We start from the raw sequence: 23,420 nt of genomic DNA on the forward strand, positions 1-23,420 counted from the left end.
CCTTGTGAACTTGGAATGAAACCCACTTGGTCATGGTATATGATCCTTTTTATGTACTGTTGGATTCAGCTTGGTAATATTTTGCTGAGAGGTTATGCATCTACATTTATCAAAGATATTGGCCTATAATTTTCTTTTTGGTGGTAATTTTGTCTGGTTTTCATATCAGGATAATGACTTCATAGAATGTCTTCAGGAGTGTTCCTTTCTCTTCAGTCTTTTGAAAGAGTTTGAGCAGGACTGGTAAAAGTTCTTTGTATGTCTGGTAGAATTCAGCTGTGAAGCCATCTGCTCCTGGACTTCTGTTTGTAGGGAAGCTTTTCTTTTTTTAAATTACATATTCTATTTCCCTTCTAGTGATCAGTCCATTCAAAGCAATCTCGAGAAAAATAATTACAAAGTTGGAGGTTTCACAGTCCAAAACATGATGAACATACACTACAAAGCTACAGGAATCAAAATAGTTTGGTACTGACACAAAAACAGATACATAGGTCAATGGAACAGAATCAACAGCCCAGAAATAAACCCACACTTATAGAGTCAATTAATCTAAAACATAAGAGGCAAGAATACACAATGGAGAAGAGAGTCTCTTTAATAAGTGGTGCTGGTAAATTGGACAGCTACATGCAAAAGAATGAACTGGACTACTTTCTTACACCATATACAAAATGAAACACAAAGTGAATTTAATACTTAAAGACTGTAAGACTTGAAACTATAAATCTCCTAGAAGGAAACATTGGCAGTATACTCTTTGACATCAACCTTACCATTTTTTTTTTTGTATCTCTCTTCAAGCAAGGGCAACAAAAGCAAAAATAAACAAATGGGAATAAATCAAACTAAAAAGCTTTTGTACAGCAAATGAAAACACCAATGAAATGAAAATGCAATGTACTGAATGAGAGATGTTATTTGCAAATGATATATACAATAAGGGGGTTGATATTAAAAATACAAAAAGAACTCATACAACACATTATCAAAGAACAAAAACCTCAATTAAAAATGGGCAGGGGATATGAACAGACATTTTCCAAAGAAGATATACTGACAGCTATCAGGAACTTGAAAGGTGATAAACATTACTAATCATCAAGGAAATGTAAATTAAAACCACACTGAGATAACCGCCTCACACATATCATATGCTATGCTATGCTAAGTCACTTCAGTCGTGTCCGACTCTGTGTGACCCCAGAGATGGCAGCACACCAGGCTCCCCCGTCCCTGGGATTCTCCAGGCAAGAACACTGGAGTGGGTTGCCATTTCCTTCTCCAATGCATGAAAGTGAAAAGAGAAAGTGAAGTCGCTCAGTCGTGTCCGACTCTTAGCGACCCCATGGACTGCAGCCCACCAGGCTCCTCCATCCATGGGATTTTCCAGGCAAGTGTACTGGAGTGGGGTGCCATTGCCTTCTCCGCACATATCATATGCTTATTATCAAAAAGACAATAAACAACAAGTGTTGGTAAGGATGTAAAGTAAAGGAAAACTCTCACACTGTCAGTGGGATTGTAAACTGTTGCAACCACTTTGGAAATCAGTATGGAGCTTCCTCAAAAAACTGAAAAGAGGACTTCCCTAGTGGTCCAGTGGTTGGGAGTCTGCCTGCCAATTCAGGGGACACAGGTTCAATCCCCAGTACAGGAAGATTCTTTATGCCACAGGGCAACTAAGCCCATGCACTGTAACTACTGAGCCTGAGCTCTAGCACGCAGGTGCCACAGCTACAGAAGCTCGCACGCTCTGGAGCCTGGGCACAACTACTGAATCGCACGCACTGCGACTACGGAAGCCTGGGTGCTCCAGCACTGGGATCTGCAACAGGAGAAGCCACCACAGTGAGGAGCTTGGTACTGCAGCCAGAGCAGGCCCTGCTCACCACAATTAGAGAAAGCCTGCACACGGCAACAGAGATCCAGCACAGCCACAATAAACACAACCCAGTAATTCTGCTTCTGGGTATTTATCTGAAGAAAAATAAAACACTACTTGAAAAAGATATATGTACCCCTATTATGTCACAGTACTATTTACAAAAGCCAAGATATGGAAACAATCTAAGCGTCTGTCAATGGATGAACAAATAAAGATGTGGTACATATATATAAACACACACACATGCATATATATAATGTTTTATATATACATTATTACTCAGCCATGAAAAGAAGGAATCTTGCTATTTGTGGCAACATGGATGAACATGAAGGGTATTACACTAAGTGAAATAACTCAGAAAAAACCAAATACCATATGACCTCATTTACATGTCGAACCTAAAAAACAAAAGGAAAAAAATAAAACAGAAACTGACTATACATACAGAAAGCAAACAGGTGGGTGCCAGAGGGGAGACAGGGGGGGATGGATGTTTAATAGGTGAAGGGGATTAAGACATACAAAGTTCCAAATATATTAAATGAATAAGTCACAGGGACGTAATGTATACATAGAGAATACAGTCGATAACATTGTAACAACATTTACTGTGATGGGTAGTAACTGGTTTTATTGTTGCTGTCATTTCATAATGTATAAAACTCATCTCTATATTATACACCTGAAACTAATATAATAATACAGTTTAATTATAACTTTAAAAACTATGTTTATAATAATTGAAAACCAAACCAAACAACCAACCACTATACAATTAGACTAAGGTAGCTTTAAAGCAAGAAACATTCTAAAGATGAAGAGATTCTACAACCTGTCAGAATACAATTCTAAAATAAAAATAATAATAAAGGCTCATGATACGCAAAGCAAAAATTAGCAGAGCCAAATGGAGGAAATTTTAAAAGACCTCTCTCTCAGTAACAGACAATACAATAAAAGGCAACAACAAAAACAACAATAAGTAATGAAAGAGAAAATTTTAAAAGAAAATAGAAAATTTGAACCACATGATTTGAACTTTGACCTGACACACAGAAAGCACTGCACCCAACAACTGTAAAACATACGTGCTTTTCACACAATAGAAAACATTCCATAAAATATATACTGGGTATATGGTCAAAGGATTAACACCACATAGAATATGTCTGAATTAAATATGTCTGTGAATATGTCTCTGAATATGGCCCTCTAAATTAAACTAGAAACCTGTAACCAAAAGGGAACTATAGTATATCACTAGAAAATGTTTAAAACAGTTTAAGAGTCAAAGACATATCCACAACAGAAAAATTATATACTGTTGAGTGATTATTAAAATATTACCTATAGAAACTTATGAATACGGGATTTTCCTGTTGGTCCAGTGGTTAAGAATCTGTCTGCCAATGCAGGAGACACGGGTTCACGCCCTGGTCTAGGAAGATCCCACATGCCATGGGGCAAGTAAGCCCGTGTGCCACAACTACTGAGCCCTTCTGCTGCAGCTCCTGAAGCCAATATACCTAGAGGCGGCGCTCTGCAATGAGAAGCCCACCCACCCCAGCAAAGAGTAGCCCTGCTTACTGCAACTAGGGAAAGCCCATGCTCAGCAACAAAGGCCCACCACAGTCAAACATTTAAAGATAAAAAAAAAAAAACATTTGTGGGTGTGAGTACTGTGTAAAAATTGTGTTGGGAGTTCCCGGGTGGTCTAGTGATTAGGATTCATTGCTTTCACTGCAGAGGTCTGGGTTTGATTCCTAATTTGGGAACTGAGATCCCATAAGCTGTGTGACGGAACCAAAAAAAAAAATTGTGCAGTACACCTATAAAATAAAAAGCAGTATCATCAAAAGTAAGGATTAAAAATCTGAAAAAAATCCATGTTAATGTTTAATAAATTTTAATACCTTGATGAAAGGAAATCTTTTCTAGGAAAATGTACATCAACAACATTACCCAAGAAAAGAACAACATTTGAATAAAGCCACTTTAGAAGACATTCTATAGGAAACATCCCCTCTCCTGAAAGATCTAGGCCCCAATCACTTGGCATATGAAACATTTTCAAGCCTTTAAGGAACAGGTAAAGTTTCCATTATTTAAATTTCTTCAGAGGAACTGGAATGACCCATGGACAGCTGACCCATGAACAATGTGAGGGGTTAGGGACAATGATCCTTCACATAGTGGGAAATCTGAATATGACTCTACAGTAGGCCCTCCACATCTGTGGTTTTGCACCCAGCGATTAACCAACTTTGGATTATGTAGTACTATAGTATATAATATTGAAAAAAACCTGTGATTCAGTGGACCTGTACAGTACAAACCTATGTAGTTCAATGGCCAACTGCAAAACTTGCCCATTAAGTAAGATAATGCTAGCTTTTTTTCAAAAATTAAAAATGTTCAATGGCTCAAATATCACGGAAATAGGTTCTTGCTCAGTTTTGTAGCTCTTATTCAACAGTATTCAGAAAAAGTAAAAAATTGTGATAGAGACAAAAGTAATTAACTTCAAATGTCTACCGAGAAAGCTCAAGATAAATAACTGAAAAATAACTGGAATGAGGGAGTTCAATAAAGTGGCATCACACAAAATAGCCATTCAAAAATCAATTTTTCCATCGCCTTCTCCATATTAATCAATTAGAAAATACAATGGTAAAAAAAGTCCCAGTTTCAATAGCATCAAAAACTATAGTGTACCTATTCGACTTAACAAGAAATATTCAAGACCACTATGAACCAAGTTATAATTTCCTCTTCTCAAAACATCAACAAAGATCTAAATGAATGGAGAAATAAACCATTTTGCTTCTCTCAAACCATCCTCTACATTCAATAAAATTCCAATTAAAAACAGAAAGTCCCAACTGAATTTTCATTACCATAGCACAATGATTCTAAAGATCATGTAGTTAGATAAAAATCAAGAAGCTAGCAAAAGAAGGAAAGACTTGACCTAACAGATAACAATCAACCTAGATCTATTAAGGTAGAGTAATTAAGATAATACTGTACTGGCAGAAAGAAATAAATCAATGGAACAGAGTGGTTTGTCTATAAATATCTGGGTATTCATATGAAATTTAGGTCATATTAAAATTTGTATTTTAAATTAGTTGCAAAAGTGGAAAAGGATACTTATTGAATAAATGATGATGGAATAAGGGCAAGTGGTTATTCATTTGAGGCCCAACCTCATGCATAAGCAAAAATTATTTATAAAGAGTATGCTGTATATATATTTATATATATATATATACACATAGTATAAAATGAAAAGATCTTCCTTAATAATATACCAAAATAAAATATCCATAAAGGAAAGGACTGAAAGATTTGACAATAAAAATATCAAAGTTTTATAGAACAAATGACTTACGAAGTTAACAGACTTCACAACTTCTTTTTAGATAAAGCACAAAAATAGCAAAAGAGATTTATGTTGTTAGAGGGCCAAAGAGTAGGGTTTGTTATCTTGACTTGGGGTGGGGAGGGTTAGCACTAGAAAACTAGAAAGGAACACGGGGGTGGAGACATCAGGGTCCCAGCAGTTTCTTTAGCCCTGTGTTTCTTGATGTGGCTGCTGAGTACACAAGGGTGGTTCAGACAGTAATATTTTAGAGTTAACACTTAAGATATAAGTACTTTTCTGTAGTAAACTTAAAGATGGGAGTATCATAATGGAATAGTGAGAAAGGAGGATAAAGGAGATCAAGACAAAATTTCACTTTTGATTTTAAATTATCTGTATTTCATATATTTGTATATCGTCACCCTGCTTATTTAACTTATATGCAGAGTACATCATGAGAAATGCTGGGCTGGAAGAAGCACAAGTGGAATTAAGATTGCTGGGAGAAATATCAGTAACCTCAGATATTCAGATAACACCACCCTTATGGTAGAAAGTGAAGAGGAACTAAAAAGCCTCTTGAAGGTGAAAGAGGAGAGTGAAAAAGTTGGCTTAAAACTCAACATTCAGAAAACGAAGATCATGGCAGCCGGTCCCATCACTTCATGGGAAATAGATGGGGAAACAGTGGAAACAGTGTCAGACTTTATTTTTTTGGGCTCCAAAATCACTGCAGATGGTGACTGCAGCCATGAAATTAAAAGACGCTTACTCCTTGGAAGGAAAAGTTATGACCAACCTAGATAGCATATTCAAAATCAGAGACATTACTTTGCCAACAAAGGTCCATCTAGTCAAGGCTATGGTTTTTCCTGTGGTCATGTATGGATGTGAGAGTTGGACTGTGAAGAAGGCTGAACGCCGAAGAATCGATGCTTTTGAACTGTGGTGTTGGAGAAGACTCTTGAGAGTCCCTTGGACTGCAAGGAGATCCAACCAGTCCATTCTGAAGGAGATCAGCCCTGGGATTTCTTTGGAAGGAATGATGCTAAAGCTGAAACTCCAGTACTTTGGCTACCTCGTGTGAAGAATTGACTCATTGGAAAAGACTCTGATGCTGGGAGGGATTGGGGGCAGGAGGACAAGGGGACGACAGAGGATGAGATGGCTGGATGGCATCACCGACTCGATGGACGTGAGTCTGAGTGAACTCTGGGAGTTGGTGATGGACAGGGAGGCCTGGCGTGCTGCGATTCATGGGGTGGCAAAGAGTTGGACACGACTGAGTGACTGAACTGAACTGAACTGATTTCATATATTTACCCGAGAAGCATGTTTAATCTGCATAACTTATTTTCTAAAATATAAGAAAGCATATGTATATGAGACTGGGACGACCCAGAGGGATGGTATGGGGAGGGAGGAGGGAGGAGGGTTCAGGATGGGGAACACATGTATACCTGTGGCGGATTCATTTTGATATTTGGCAAAACTAATACAATTATGTAAAGTTTAAAAATAAAATAAAATTAAAAAAAAATGTATATGACACATAACACTTAAGACATGCTGTGCTGTGCTTAGTTGCTCAGTCATGTCCGACTCTTTGTGACGCCATGGACTATATAGCCCAGCACGCTCCTCTATCTATGGGCATTCTCCAGGCCAGAATACTGGAGTGAATTGCCATGCCCTTCTCCAGGGAATCTTCTCAATCTAGGGATCAAATCCAGGTCTTCTGCATTGCAGGTGGATTCTTTACTGTCTGAGCCACCAGGGAAGCCCAAGAATACTGGAGTGGGTAGCCTATCCCTTCTCAAGGGGATGTTCCCAACCCAGGAATCAAACTTGGGTCTCCGGCATTACAGGTGGATTCTTTACCAGCTGAGCTAACAGGGAAGCCCATTTAAGACATAACTTAAGTGCAATTAAGACAACTCTACAGGGCATACTCTACCTGTGAATTTAATATGCTGGAAATTTCATGTGCACCAACATTCGCTTCATCCAATTGCAAGCAAAACAAGTTTCTGGCAACGTGGACAAAATCTAAAACAGAACACATTTCAGTAAGAATACAGCACTTAACCTTATCTCAGTCAACTTTACCTTTCTCTACATGAAGTTAAAGCTATGCGTTACAATAACAGTTAAAATTTAACTTACTTAAATAGGCTTAATAATAACAACAATAGTAGTAGCAGTAATAATAATAATAGCAGTGAATGTTTCTATAACTGCCTCAAATGCTAGGAATGGCACTTTGTACTTTCATCTCCAGAATTTTCTGAGATAGGCCCTCTAATCCTCTCCATTTTACAATTTGGGGCTAAGATAAGTTAACTTGGCAAGTAAGTAGCAAAGCAAGATTCCATTTAAGATCTGACTGAAAGTCATATGCTCTTGATTGTTAGATAACACTGCCTAATGTCTACCTAGCAAACTGTAAGTTTCCTGAGACATGGGGTGTGACATGTTCATCTAGTGGTAGTTGCTGGATTGCTTGAGGGCAGGGAAAAGCATACCTAATTGCTCCTTACACAGATTCCTAACAACTCTGTTCTAAATGCCCTGCCTACACCCAGCCTTAAGTACCTGATGCTCTCAATTCCTAAACCTTTCAAGGAATCAGCTTGCTCTCTGGTGTGATTCCCCTGTCTTTTCAAACACTTGGGCTTTACATGCCTCTGCTCACTAACTCATTTACTGTTCTCATTTACTTTCTGTCCTTATTCACTGTGGTTGTACATGTATTTCTGTTTCTTGTTCTCATTATTTTGTGATGATTTTCAAAAGGAGAGGGGATCAAATATATCTTTTTTATCACTTCAAAACCCCAAATTTCGTTCTTTAGCAATGCTGATGCTTTTAGAATGATACAATGTTGCATCTACTCTATAAAAAATAATTAAATTCTTACTGCTGTCAAGGATACAAAAAACAGTTACATTCAAACATACTAGTGGCAGAATAAATATGTGTGTAAAATGTCTCTGAAAAACAATTTATTAATACATTTGAAAAGTCTAAGCCACTTGTGGGAATTTATCCTAAGAGAAAGAAGAAAAAAGCTATATTAAATATAGAATTATTTATATTATCAGTTAATGAAAAACCATCAAAATTTCCAATAGTGCAAAGTCTATGATATTATTATATCATATTGGTTGAAAACATTTATGCAACAAATTAAAAACAGAACATAACATGATAGAATGATACTTTAAAGCTGAAAGATTCTAAGAAAGTTCTCCTTTCTGCTGACTCAGTTAGGCCAATAATTCTGAGTTTTTAGAAAACTGTATAAGGCGTTATGTGCATGCTCAGTCACTTCAGTTGTGTCTGACTCTTTGTGACCCCCATGGACTGTATATAGCTATCCAGGCTTCTCTGTCTATGAGATTCTCTAGGCAAGAATACTGGAGTGGGTTGCCAGGCCCTCCTCCAGGGGATCTTCATGACCCAGGGATCAAACCCAGGTCTCCTGCTTTGCAGGTGGATTATTTACCGCTGAGCCACCAACGAAGTCCCACTGTTTAAGGAACCTGACATATTAATAGATGTGGTTTTTGTTTTTCTTTCTTTCCTTCTAAAGAAGAGGCACTCTTAATAAATGTGGGCCACAACAACTCTTTGACCAAGTTTCTGTGATGATGCAACCTAACGTTGCATGATGAACCTAACGTTACCTCCAAAAGACACCGTCCCCTTTGTGTCTACTTGTACTTGCTGTCTCAGGGCTTGGTGTTGTTCTTTTGTGGGCTGAATTCCAAGATAATTTAGAGCCTGGAATGGAAAGGATGTATGTGAAGCAATTTTTCTAATCTCCAAAGAATAAAACTTCATTACACATTATTTTATAACCCAGTGAAAAGAATCAATATCAGGAACAGTGACCATGATCAAAAAAAGTCTGATAACTATTTATGGATTAATTTTCCATAAAAGCTAGCTTCTTGCTCTTCTACCACCTCACTTTTTCTCCCAAGGAAAGCTAGCACTTTAGCGAGTGTCAAATTTATAAGCATATCCCTAGAACCAAATTCAAACTATTTCTTAGTTTTTAAAAATGTGTGACAAGGAAGAAGAAAAATGCAAGGAAATCTTAATAAATCTGACAGTGTCAACTTTTGTTTGATATCTTGTACTTGAGACCAAAACTAAGGTTGCCAAGAATTGGGTCGAATACAAAATATTCTAATTTTTGGTTTGTTTATGGGCAAGCTTACACAGATAATAAACTAAAAAGCATTCTCTGGAACCCACTTCTCTCTCCTGTCTCTTTTTAGTACCCATAGCTGGTTAAAATTTCAGAGACTGATAGTTGTATTACTATTTCAATGTTCAGTCTCTCCTTGTTCTTTAGTAACAGAACCACAATTTCTAGCTAAAAACATCATCATTTAGCTAAGAGATATTTCCCAGCCTGCTTTTCAGCTTGATGAGGCCATATGACCATGTACTAGTCAAGGAGATGGAAGGCAAACTTGCAGGGAACTTCTAGCAAGTCTTTCAAAAGTAGGGGTAGGTGCTTCTTGTCCCTTTTCCTTCTCCCTTTAGTCTTAATTAAAAGAAGGAAGGGGAAAAAAAAATGAAGGAAGGAAAAGAAAAGGGGTAAGAAAGAAAAGATTGCTGGAATTTAAGTAGTTATCTTGGTTCATGAGCTACCTCAATAAAGATGGTGGAGCAGAAAGATACTTAAAGCATGAGGAACCTCCATGCCAGCCCTGGATTATCTTCTTTCAGATTTCTTTTTGGTTTAAGATAAACAAAACTCTAATGGAAATCACTGTTGGTTTATATTAAAAGGTTATATATAGCAAAATATAACTGTAAACTGGTGCATAAAATCTAAAAAATGACCTATTATTAGATTCTGGCAAGAACATCAAAACTAAAATGAAGGTAAAAGTTAATACTAGTAATTGCTCTTTATATATTGCTTCCTCCTTTGAAATCTGCTTAGTCATCCATCATTTCATTTACCAAGTATTTATTTAGTGCTTACTATTTGTTATGCACTTTGGGCTCCAAAATCACTGCAGATGGTGACTGCAGCCATGAAATTAAAAGACGCTTACTCCTTGGAAGGAAAGTTATGACCAACCTAGAGAGCATATTCAAAAGCAGAGACATTATTTTGCCAACAAAGGTCCATCTAATCAAGGCTATGGTTTTTCCTGTGGTCATGTATGGATGCGAGAGTTGGACTGTGAAGAAGGCTGAGCGCCAAAGAATTGATGCTTTTGAACTGTGATGTTGGAGAAGACTCTTGAGAGTCCCTTGGACTGCAAGGAGATCCAATCAGTCCATTCTAAAGGAGATCAGCCCTGGGTGTTCTTTGGAAGGAATGATGCTAAAGCTGAAACTCCAGTACTTTGGCCACCTCATGCGAAGAGTTGACTCATTGGAAAAGACTCTGATGCTGGGAAGGATTGGGGGCAGGAGGAGAAGGGGACGACAGAGGATGAGATGGCTGGATGGCATCACTGACTCGATGGATGTGAGTCTGAGTGAACTCCGGGAGTTGGTGATGGACAGGGAGGCCTGGCGTGCTGTGATTCATGGGGTCGCAAAGAGTTGGACACGACTGAGCGACTGGACTGAACTGAACTCAACTGAAACTATGCAAAGGGACACACAAACAAGATACAGCCACTACCTACCATCATCTCTATGGTGAAAATAACATATAAATAAATGTAATTAGTGTACTATGCAATTTAATAAAGTGGGTACAGGGTATGTGTGCTTATTTGCTCAGTCGTGTCTGACTCTTTGAGAACCCATGGACTGCAGCCAGCCAGACTCCCACAGCAAATAAACCGGTCAACGTATAGATGGCTAGGCATAGCAAGAAAAGGACACAAGAGGCAGGGAAAACATCAGGAGATTTCTTCAAAAGTGATTCTAGAGCTTAAGTCAGCATCATCTGCCTGCCCTGTCTACACAGTCAGTCTTGCATACAAGATAATGATTCTTAACTTTTGATAGTCTTTTCCTTTAATCATAAAAAATATTCCAAATACAGCAAGAAGGAAAAAAGAAAAAAAAAAGTAAAGACAATGATACAAAGAACACCTATTTACCTGCTGTCAAACAGACACTCATTGATATCTGCCGATTTAAGAAATAAACATCATACACCTGGCTGAAAGCTTTCTCCATCGTTTCTCAGCAGGAACCACTACCCTAAAGCTAAGGTATTCTTCCTGTTCAGGATTTGAGGCCACTACATTTATTCCCTAATAACACGCACTCTGGTATATCTATGATTTCACACAGTATAAGACAAAGGATAGCCTTACAAATTATTTTTATCTTTTACCTCAGTGTTTTAGTTTAATATTGAACATACTGACAAAAATTGGAGTGTGATAACAGCAAATGTTATTAAGAATGTAGAAGAATGCTGCTGCTGCTGCTAAGTCGCTTCAGTCGTGTCCGACTCTGTGAGACCCCATAGACGGCAGCCCATCAGGCTTCCCCGTCCCTGGGATTCTCCAGGCAAGAACACTGGAGTGGGTTGCCATTTCCTTCTCCAATGCATGAAAGTGAAAAGTGAAAGTGAAGTCTCTCAGTCCTGTCCGACTCTGAGCGACCCCATGGACTGCAGCCTACCGGGCTCCTCCATCCATGGGATTTTCCAGGCAAGAGTACTGGAGTGGGGTGCCATCGCCTTCTCCGATGTAGAAGAATAGAAGTGCTTATATACTACTATTGTGCAAAAATTGGTACAACCAGTTTGGAGAACAATTTTACAGTATCTAAGAAAGTTGACAGTACATGTATCCTATGATGAGGAGACATGTAAAATGTAATTATAATAAACAGACTGGATTAATTCTAAAAAGTCCATCAATCAGAGAATGGATAATAATACATTAATCTAGTTGGACACCATTTAAATTTTTAAAAAGTGAACTATTTGTTGTTATCACACTTTATTTTTGTCAGTATGTTGATTATGGAATAGTATGTTGTTTGTTCATTTGTATTCTCCTAACTATTGATACAAGTAAGATTCCTTTATATATTTACTAGCAATGTTTTTGACATTACTTATTTAGAAGTATATTTTAAATTTTCATATATAACAATTTAGGAAGTATTTTCTTTTTTTTTTTTTAGTGAGTCCTAATTTGGTTGCATTCTCCGAACTGTAAAAACTCAAAATGTCCTGAGATAGTGCCAAATGTCCCCTGAGGCAAAACACCTGCATCCCTGACCTTAAGAACCACTGCTCCAGAGACAAACACTATTTGTCAACTGGTGTATCAGTTTTCTTGACTTCTTGAATATTGGAAAAGGCAATGGCACCCTACTCCAGTACTCTTGCCTGGAAAATCCTATGGACGGAGGAGCATGGCAGGCTGTAGTCCATGGGGTCGGTGAGGGTCTGACATGACTGAGCAACTTCACTTCACTTTTCACTTTCATGCATTGGAGAAGGAAATGGCAACCCACTCCAGTGTTCTTGCCTGGAGAATTTCAGGGATCGGGGAGCCTGGTAGGCTGCTGTCTATAGGGTCACAGAGTCGGACACGACTGAAGCGATGTAGCAGCAGCAGCAGCAGCAGCTTCTATGAATATAGAATCTATATATTTAGAAAAATAAAAAATGTATCTTTTTGCCAAAATTAAACAGCATACAGTGCTTTCTATTCTATGTCTTCGTGCCCAACTCTTCGCGACCTCATGGACTATAGCCTGCCAGGCCTCCCAGACCTCATCATCTCCTGAACTTTACTCAAGTTCCTGTCCATTGCATCAGTGATGCCATCCAGCCATCTCATCCTCTGACGCCCTCTTCTCCTTCTGCCCTCAGTTTTTCCCAGCGTCAGGGACTTTTCCAATGTGTTGGTTGTTAGCATTAGATGACCAAAATACTGGAGTTTCAGCTTCAGCATTAGTCCCTCCAACAAGTATTCAGAGTTGATTTCCCTGAAGATTGACTGGTTTGATCTCCTTGCTGTCCAATGGGCTTTCAGGAGTCCTCTCCAGCACCACAGTTCAAAGGCATCAATTCTTTGGTGTTCTGCCTTCTTTATGGTCCAGCTCTCACAACTGTACGTGACCACTGGGAAAACCACTGCCTTGATGATACGGACCTATGTTGGATGAGTGATGTCTTACTTTTCAACATCCTGTTTAGGTTTGTCATAGTTTTCCTGCTAAGAAGCAACGTCTTCTGATTTCATGGCCACAGTCACCATCTGCAGTGATTTTACAACCCAAAAGGAAATCTGTCACTACTTCGACCTTTCCCCCTTCTATTTGCCATGAAGAAATGGGGCTGGATGCCATGATCAGTTTTTTTTTTTTTTTTAAAATATTTAGTCTTAAGCCTTAAGCTGGCTCTTTCACTCTCTTCCTTCACCCTCATCAAGAGGTTCCTTAGCTCCTCTTTGCTTTCTGCCATTAGAGAGGTTATCATCTGCATATCTGAGGTTTATTTTTCTCCTGCCTCTTGATTCCAGCTTGTAACTCATGCAGCCTGGCATTTCTCATGATGTGCTCAGGTATAGGTTAAATAAACAGGATGACAGCAGACAACCCTGTTGTACTCCTTTCTCAATCTTGAACCATTAAGTCTGGTATTCCCATCTCTTTAAGAGCTTTCCACAGTTTATGATCCACACAGTCAAAGGCTTTAGCATAGTCAATGAAACAGAGGTAAGATGTTTTTCTGGAATTCCCTTGCCTTCTCTATTATCCGGTGAATGTTGGCAATCTGATTTCTGGTTCCTCTGCCTTTTTTAAACCCAGCTTGGACACCTGGAAGTTCTTGGTTCACAAAATGCTGAAGCCTAGCACACAAGATTTTCAGCATGACCTTACTAGCATGGAAGATGAGTGCAACTGTCTAATGGTTAGCACATTCTTTAGTACTACCCTTCTTGGGAATTGGGATAAGGACTGACCTTTTCCAGTCCTGTGGCCACTGCTGGGTCTTCCAGATTTGCTGACATATTGAATGCAACACCTTGATGACATCATCCTTTAAGGTTCTGAATTGTTCTACTGGAATTCCATCACATCCACTAGCTTTATTAACAGCAGTGCTTCCAAAGGCCCACTTGACTTTGTTCTCCATAATCTCTGGCTCTGGGTGACTGACCACACGATTGAAGCAATCTGGTTCATTAAGCTCTTTTATGTATAGTTCTTCCATGTATTCTTACCATCTCTTCTTGATCTCTTCATTGTCTACTAGGTCTCTACCATTTCTGTCCTTTATTGTGCCCATCTTTGCGCAAAATGTTGCCTTGATATTTCTAATTTTCCTGAAGAGATCTCCAGTCTTTCCCCTTATTTATTTTTTCTAGTGTTATGTACTGTTCATTTAATAAGGCCTTCTTGTCTCTCCGTGCTATTCTTTGGAACTCTTCATTTAGTTGGATATACTTTTCCCTTTCTCCCTTTTCAGTTTTTGTCTTTCTTCAGCTATTTGTAAAGCCTCCTCAGATAACTGCTTTGCCTTCTTGCTTTTCTTTTCCTTTGAGATGGTTTTGATCGCTGCCTCCTATAAAATATTACGTATCTCTGTCCATAGTTCAAAATTATTAAAATACTAGATAGAAAATAACAAATCACGTTGTTTTCACACCTTATTCAAGATTCCACGTTGAATCCAGTCACTGAGCAGCTCTAGCTGCATGCAACAAATTCTGACAAATTCTCTTCTCATTTTTACTCTGTTACAAACGTTTTCTAATTTTCCTTGTTATGGCTTCTTAGATACACCCATCATTTAAAAGTGGATATTTAATTTCCAAATACATGAGATTTTTAAAGTACCTTTGATATTAATTTCTCATTACATGCTTTCTTCTCATCAATCATCTTCTGTGTTTCTTCAGTTTTTCAACTTTATTGAGACTTTCAATGGCTAAGTCAAAGATCTCTCCTGGTAAATGTCATATTGCACTTAAAAATATGTGGGTTATTTTCAAATACCTTTTGATGTTGATTTCTAACATAATTCAGACTCTGTATGATTTCAATAGATTTAGACCATGACATTTTTGCACCTTGTTTTATATTCTTGGGTATGTTAAAGTGTCTCCTGGTTTACAGTCTATACGAATTTGAATAGAATTCGTATCCTGCCATTGTGTGAAAATATAATAAATCTTAATTATGTTGAATTGGTTCATAGTGCTTTACAGGTCTACTATATCATTCTACTTTTCTGTCTATTCATTCTATTAATTTTTGAGAGTTTGATATTGAAACTCCAACTATTAATAAAAATTTTAGTTTATGTACTTAAAAGTAATTGTAGTATATATTGGAATAATATGTAACTTTGTTCTGCATTTTCCAATTCTCCTGTAAATGTGTTATCATACTTTTACTATTTAAATAACAAAAAAGAAATAAAAAGAAAAAATAAATTAGAAACTCAATGGTTATGTGAGGTTAGGAGGTGACTGCAAAGAAAGTGAATTAGAGAAACAATGCCTCACTAAAGTCAAATAGTGGGTAATTATAAGCATGTAAGCTTGGAAGAAAAGTTATGACCAACCTAGATAGCATACTGAAAAGCAGAGACATTACTTTGTCAACAAAGGTCCGTCTAGTCAAGGCTATGGTTTTTCCAGTAGTCACGTATGGATGCAAGAGTTGGATTGTGAAGAAAGCTAAGCACCGAAGAATTGACGCTTTTGAACTGTGGTGTTGGAGAAGACTCTTGAGAGTCCCTTGGACTGCAAGGAGATCCAACCAGTCCATCCTAAAGGATATCAGTCCTGGGTGTTCTTTGGAAGGAATGATGCTAAAGCTGAAACTCCAGTACTTTGGCCACCTCATGTGAAGAACTGACTCATTGGAAAAGACTCTGATGCTGGGAGGGATTGGGGTCAGGAGGAGAAGGGGACGACAGAGGATGAGATGGCTGGATGGCATCACCGACTCAATAGACGTGAGTTTGAGTGAACTCCGGCAGATGGTGATGGACAGGGAGGCCTGGCGTGCTGCGATTCATGGGGTCGCAAAGAGTCGGACATGACTGAGCAACTGAACTGAACTGAACTGAAGCTGGGAAGAGGCTAATCAGAGTTAAAGTGTTAAGTATATAAGTACCTTGCATGTCTGAAAGAAAGGTAAAGATTCTGATTAACTTAAGACTAAGTTCAAGATGAATGTTAAAATTTTAAGGTAACCAATAAGATTACCAAGAAAAGACTTAATTTCTAAACATGATGGAGAAGAATAAAAATAAAATGCAAAAACCAATGACCAAAAAGTCAAACATAATCAAACCAAAAAAATACAGTAAAGATGTGGGGGGAAAAGGGATTTTAAAAAGGAACAAAGAAAAATTTAAAATTAAGACAGGATAAAGAAGTAAAAATGCATTATAATAAGATTAACTGTAAAGTATATGGAACAATGGAAACACTTCCATAAGACTGTAGGAATGAAAATTTGTACAGTTACTTTAGGAAAAAAAATACACCAATCGAACAATTAGTTTCTGAGCATATACTATGAGTCAAATGCTTTTCTAGGAGATGAGGAAACAGAAGGAAAATTTTAACAGTAACTTAAGCAAAGCTGAAAGTAAACACTTTGATCTCATTAATATTTTACCAATCAACTTGTGAAAAGCATATAAATGATACTCAACATTTGGAATAGCATTACCTATTGAGGAAAGAGGTATATATAATCAAGAAGAAAGGCACAGGCAATGTCAAAGATTCTCATTCTTACCTGGGTGGTGGGTACATGTGTATTTGTTTTATTATTCTTTAAACTTTAGACATAAAATTCAATCATTCTTGCATATAGTTAATATTTTCATATAAAGAAATAAAAACAATTTTATAAAAATAATGCAAATAAAATATCCATCACAGAAGGTACTCAATATACAGTGGTTCTTATTATATTAAGCAATAATAATACTGAAAAATGCAATTAACTACAGTGTAAATTGTTCCTGAGCTAAACAGTAACAGATGAAAGCTTTGTTGAAAGTAAAATTTACTCTGGAAGAACACAGCATGTCAGTGAGGGAGGTAAGCTCATAAATTTACACTGGAAGTAATTTGATGGGAGATGAAGATGGCAGAGTAGGAGGACATGGAGCTCACCTCTTTCCACAAGCACATAAAAAATACATTGACATATGGAACAATTCTCAAGGAAAAATAACTGGAAACTGGTGTAAGGACCTTCAAACAACTGATACTGAAAGAAAGATAATGGCTAACTGTGCAGGACAGGAAGAGAAGTGATAGGGTTGGGACCTATGCCTGTGGTTGGGAACTTAGAGGAAAAGAGAGATCACATGGACGGACATTCATCCTGGAAGTGAACCTGGGCTGAACCACAGACTGGGTGTCCCAGTCCCAGTCTGGGGGGACACAAGCCCCCATGGGTACTGGGAGAACTGCGAGAATAGACAGAAAGGGTGGAGGAGCCTAGAGTCCACTCAAGAGGAGTGGGCAGGCACTAGCACAGGGTGGAGAGAGGTCTGCCCTAGCAGCTGCCGCCTTGCTGTGCTCCTCAGTCCAAGCAGAGAGAACACCCAGTCCCACTCACTCTACGTCACAGCATGTACTGGACCTAGGGCACCCAAGACCTGGGAAAAGACTTGGCTTAGGGATGCAGAGGTGACCTGGGGGTGCAGGGTGTAGCTCAGGTAGGCAGTGGTGGCTTGCTCAAGAAGTGCCCCCAAAACAGCCCACATTTAGGACAGTAGCATGAGGGCAGACTTCCTGCAGCCGCCTCGCTAAGTATACTGGCCTACGCTGAGCAAACACCCCAGCTCGGCTCACTCTAAGCCACAGGACAGCACTAGATCTATGGGGACCACAACCAGGGAAAGGGGCGAACATGGGTTGCATCTGAGCAGGGGTGCTGTTGTCTGCAGAGGTAGACTTAGACCTCTGTAAATATACAGCCCCACTTGCTGCAGGACTCCCCTTCTTTGGGGCAAAGGCCCCAGTGCAAGGAGAAGTAAAAATACATACTAAGGGAAATAGAGCCAGTTCTAGCCTGACTTTCAGGGATTCTGCTTTGGCAACTTGGGAGCAAATCCTGCCCCTGACAGGGTGGTGAAATTCAGTGAGCAGAGAAGTCCCTTCTCATACCCTGTGCAGGCTCTAGCTCTTCCATCACCAGCCACACCCCCTACCAAAGTGACAGGAGCCAGCACACCCTGAGGAAAGATGTGACAGGCACCCGTATCAAATCCAGCCCTCCCACTAAAGACACTGGGCACATGCAGTCTGCATGGGGATGCTCTCACATAAGAATACTCCCTCAAGACCACAACAGGTACATCTTTCATCTAAATTCACAAAGACAGAGAAAATTAAAATGAAAAGACAGAGGAACTACTCTCAAATGAAAGAGTAAGAGAAAATCCCTGCAGAAAGTAAATAATGAAACAGAAATAATTTTCCAGATAAAGACTTTAAAACATTGCTAACTGAATTAGGGAAAATAATTTACCTAAACACAGATCATTTGAACAAGGAACTAGAAAATAAAAAAACATACAGTTGAAAACAGATAATTAATTAAATATCTGAAATTAAAAAAAAAAAAAACTCTAGAAGAAATGGATGCAAACTAAATGACACAGAAAAATGCATTTGTGATCTGGAAGATAAAATAATGGAAATCATCCAATCAAAATAGCAGTTAGAAAGGCAAATTTTAACAAGTAATATATGACATCTTTGGGATAACACTAAGTATGCCAATATTCACATTATAGGGTTTCCTATAATGTGAGAAGAGAAGCGAGAGGAAAAAAGGGTATCAAAAGTATATGTGATTAAGTTGAGGCTGTAAGATTTCCCAGACTGAAGGAAGGAAACATTATCTGGGCACAGGCAGCACAGAGGTTCATTAAAAAGATGAACCAAACATACCTATGGTAAGATATGCCATCATTAAAATGGTAAAAGTTAAAGAGACAGTTCTAAAAGCAGCAAGAAAAAAACAAAGAGTCGTATACAAGGGAATATCCATAAGGCTAACAGTTGATTTTTTTGTAGAAACTTTGCCGGTAAGAAGGGAGTAGCATGTATATTCAAAATGTGGAGACTCTACCCAGCCATATTGTCATGTAGAAAAAAAGGAGAGATGATTTCTCAGACAAGCAAAAACTGAATGAATTCAGTAATACCAGATCTACCCTTAAAAAAAAATGATGAAGGATCTTTTCTAAGATGCCTCTAAGGAAATAAGCATCTATAGGAAAGGATAAAGCCCATTAGAAAAGACAGATATATAGTAGGGATCACAGTTTACTCAAATAAACCAATATGTGGATTAAAAGATAAAAAACTATAAAAGCAACTCTATTGTAGATAGTTAAGGGATAAACATTAACATGTAAAATCTGAGATCAAAACCAAATATGGGGGAGGAGAGAAAAAAATGTAGGTCTTCTAGAACATATTTGAATTTAAATGTCTTTCAGTTTAAATGAAGTAGATATAACTTTGGCTCAACATACATGAATCCCATGGTAACCTCAGAGCAAAAACTTACAAACCACAATGGGAAAAGCAAAAAAAGAAGAAATAGAGAAGAGCTACAAAAACAACAAAAAAATAAGTGATAAGATGGCAGTAAGTAATTTCAGTTCAGTTCAGTTGCTCAGTTGTGTCTGACTCTTTGCAACCGCATGGACTGCACCACTCTAGGCTTCCCTGTCCATCACCAACTCCTAGAGCCTATCAATAATTACTGTAAATGTCAATAGAATAAACACTCCAATCAAAAGACATAGGATGGCTGATTGGATAAAAATACAAAATCCTTCAATACACTGTCTAGAAAAGAATCACTTCAGGGTTAAAGACACATACAGACTGAAAGTGAGGGGATAGAAAATAGCTATTCCATGCAAAATGAAAATGACAAGAAAGTGGTAACAGTATGTGTATCAGACAAAACAGACTTTAAAAGAAAAGTTATTACAAAAGACAAAGAAGAACATTGTTAAGTCACTCCCTCAGTCGTGTCCGACTCTTTTGTGACCCCGTGTACTGTAGCCCACCAGGCTCCTCCGTCCATGGGATTCTCCAGGCAAGAATACTGGAGTGGGTTGCCATTTCCTTCTCCAGGGGATCTTCCTGACCCAGGGATCGAACCCAGGTCTCCCGCATTGCAAGCAGATGCTTTGACCTCTGAGCCACCAGGGAAGCCCTGTGTAATAATAAAGGGATCAATATAAGAAGATATTACACTCATTAACGTATGCACCTAATAACGGGAGGACCTAAATATATAAAGCAAATATTAACAGAGACAAATGAAGAAAATAACAATAGGACAATAACAGTGAACTTTAACATCCTGCTGACATTAATGGACAAACTGTCCAAACAGAAAATCAATAATAGGTCCAATAATCAATAGGACCTATTGATTAGGTCTTAATTGTCTTTATTGTCCTAATTGTCATTAGGACCTAATCAATAGGTTCTATTGATTAGTACCTAATCAATAAGGTCCTAGAGTTGGATTTAATTGATACCTACAGGACACTTCATTCCCCCCAAAGGAAGCATATGCATTCTTTGCAAGTATGCATGAAATGTTCTCTATGACAGATCACATACTCAACACAAAATGAATCTGAATAAATCTAAAAAATTACATCAAGCATCTTTTCTGACCACAATGGTCTTAAACTAGGAATCAACCACAGAAAGAAAAATACAAAAAGAAAAAACACATGGAGACTAAACAACATGCTATTAAAATGGGTCAATGATGAAATCAAAGAGAAATTAGAAAATACCTCAAAACAAATAAAAATGAAAATATAACTTTATAAAATCTTCGAGATCTTTAAAAGGAAAACAAAAAACAAAAAACAGTTCTAAGAGGGAAGTTCACAGTGATACAGGTCTTTCTCAAGAAATAAACAACCTAACTTACCACCCACAAGAATTAGCAAAAGAAGAAACAAAGCCAAAGCCAAAGCCAGCAGAAGGAAGGAAATTATTATTTCCACAGAGGAAATAAAATAGAGATTAAAAAAAGACAATTAAAGGATACATAAAATTGACAAATGTGTATCCTGGCTTACCAAGAAGAAAAAAGAGGACCCAAATAAACAAATTAAGAAATGAAACAGGTGAAATAATAACTGACACCACAGAAATACAAAAAATCATGAGAATACTATAAACAGTTATATGCCAATAAACTGGACACCCTAGAAGAAACAGACAAATTTCTAGAAACATATAACCTGCTAAGACTGAGTCAAGAAGACAACAGACAATCTGAACAATCACTAGAAATAAAATAGAATCTGTAATAAAAATAATAGAATCTGCAAACAAACATCCAGGACCAACCAAACAGCTTCACCAGGGAATTCTACCAAACATATAAAGAACTTATACCTATCCTTCTCGAGCTATTTCAAAACATTTGAAGAGGAGGGAGCACTCCCAAATTCATTTTACAAGGCCACCATTACTGTGATATCAAAATCAGACAAAGATGCCTCAAAAAAATTATGTGTCAATATCATCGATGAATACAGATGCAAAATCCTCAAAAAATATTAGCAAACCAAATCCAATAATACATAAAAAAGATTATGCACCGTGATTAAGTTGGATTCATTCCAGGGGCACAAAGATGATTCAGTGTATGCAAATCAATCAATAGGATATACCACATTAATCAAAGGAAAGATAAAAATCACACGATCACCTCAAAAGACGCAAAAAAGCACATGACAAAATACAACATCCATTCATGATTAAAACTTGCATCAAAGTGGATATAGAAAGAACACATCTGAACATAGCAAAGGCCATTTGCAACAAACACAAACCCAAGATAATACTAACTGATGAAAAGCTAAATTACTTCATGCTAAATTCAGGAACATGACAAGAATGCCCACTGTAACCACTTCTTCTTAAATATTAGAAGTTCTAACCACAGCAATAGGACAAGAAAGAGAAATGAAAGGTATCCACGTTGAAAGTGAAAACATAAAATTGTCACTATTTGCAGATGACATCTGAGAGTCATCTGTTTTATAGAAAGAAAACCCTACAGTCTCTACAGAAAACCTTTAGAACTAATAAATGATTTTAACAAGGTAGTAGGAAACAAGATTAATATACAGAATTATGTTGTGGTCTATAAACTAATAATGAAATATCAGAAAGAGAATCCTTTTAAAATCCATATCAGAAAGAATAAAATAACTAGGAATAATCTTATGGTGAAAGTATACTCTGAAAACTAATAAAACAACAATGAAAGAAATTGAAGTTGATGTAAAGTAGAATAAGAGATCTACAGATTTAATTCAATCTCTATGAAAATATCAGGACATTTTCACTGTACTAGAAGAAACAATCATAAAATTCATATAGAAACAGGAAAGACCCCAAATGGCCAAATCATCTATAACAAAGGAGTAAGAACATACAATGGAGAAAAGATAATCTCTTAACAAGTGGTTTTGGAAAAACCGAAGTCACGTGTAAAATTATGAGATTAGAACATTCTGTCACACCATATACAAAAATAAACTCAAAATGGTTTAAAGACCTAATGTAAGAACAGAAACCATAAAACTCCTAGAAGAGAACATAGGCTGAATACTCTTTGACATAAATTATAGGAATATTTTTTTTAATCAGACTCCTAAGGCAAAAGAAATAAAAGCAAAAATAAACAAATGCAACCTAATTAAATTTAAAAGCTTTTGTCCAACAAAGGAAACCATAAACAAAATGAAAAGACAACCTATGGAATGGGAAAAAAATATTTGAAATGATGCAACAGACAAGGGATTAATATCCTAAACATATAAAAAATTCATAAACTCAATATCGAAAAAAAAAAGACAACTCAATCAAAAAATGGACAGAACACAGAACCTGAATAACCATTTCTCCAAAGAAGACATACAGATAGCTAATAGGCACATGGAAGGGCACTCAACAATACTAATTACAAGAAAAATGCAAATCAAAACAATAAAGAGATAATCAGTTCACTCTTGTCAGAATGACTTACCATTGAAAAGGCCTACAAATAATGAATGTTGCAAGGATATGGACAAAAGGGAACCCTTTTACAACTGTTAAAAGCAGTGTAAACAGGTGCTGAAACTTTGGAAAACAGTAAATAGCTTCCTCAAAAAAC

At 37.4% G+C, this 23,420-nt stretch overlaps 1 protein-coding gene across 5 annotated transcripts in view; it reads right to left on the minus strand.

The window, feature by feature from the left end:
• STXBP4 (syntaxin binding protein 4) overlaps positions 1-23,420 on the minus strand; it is a 235,071-nt gene that overhangs the window by 146,347 nt on the left and 65,304 nt on the right. For all 5 annotated transcript variants that reach the window (XM_025281286.3, XM_044939655.2, XM_044939654.2 and 2 more), the window contains 2 exons: positions 8,948-9,044; positions 7,216-7,307 (listed from right to left, as the gene is read on the minus strand). In XM_025281286.3, the coding sequence (XP_025137071.3) occupies positions 7,216-7,307; positions 8,948-9,044 (189 nt within the window). The remainder of the gene's footprint in view (positions 1-7,215; positions 7,308-8,947; positions 9,045-23,420) is intronic.

This window comes from Bubalus bubalis, chromosome 3, assembly GCF_019923935.1.
Source record: "Bubalus bubalis isolate 160015118507 breed Murrah chromosome 3, NDDB_SH_1, whole genome shotgun sequence".
NCBI lineage: Eukaryota > Metazoa > Chordata > Mammalia > Artiodactyla > Bovidae > Bubalus > Bubalus bubalis.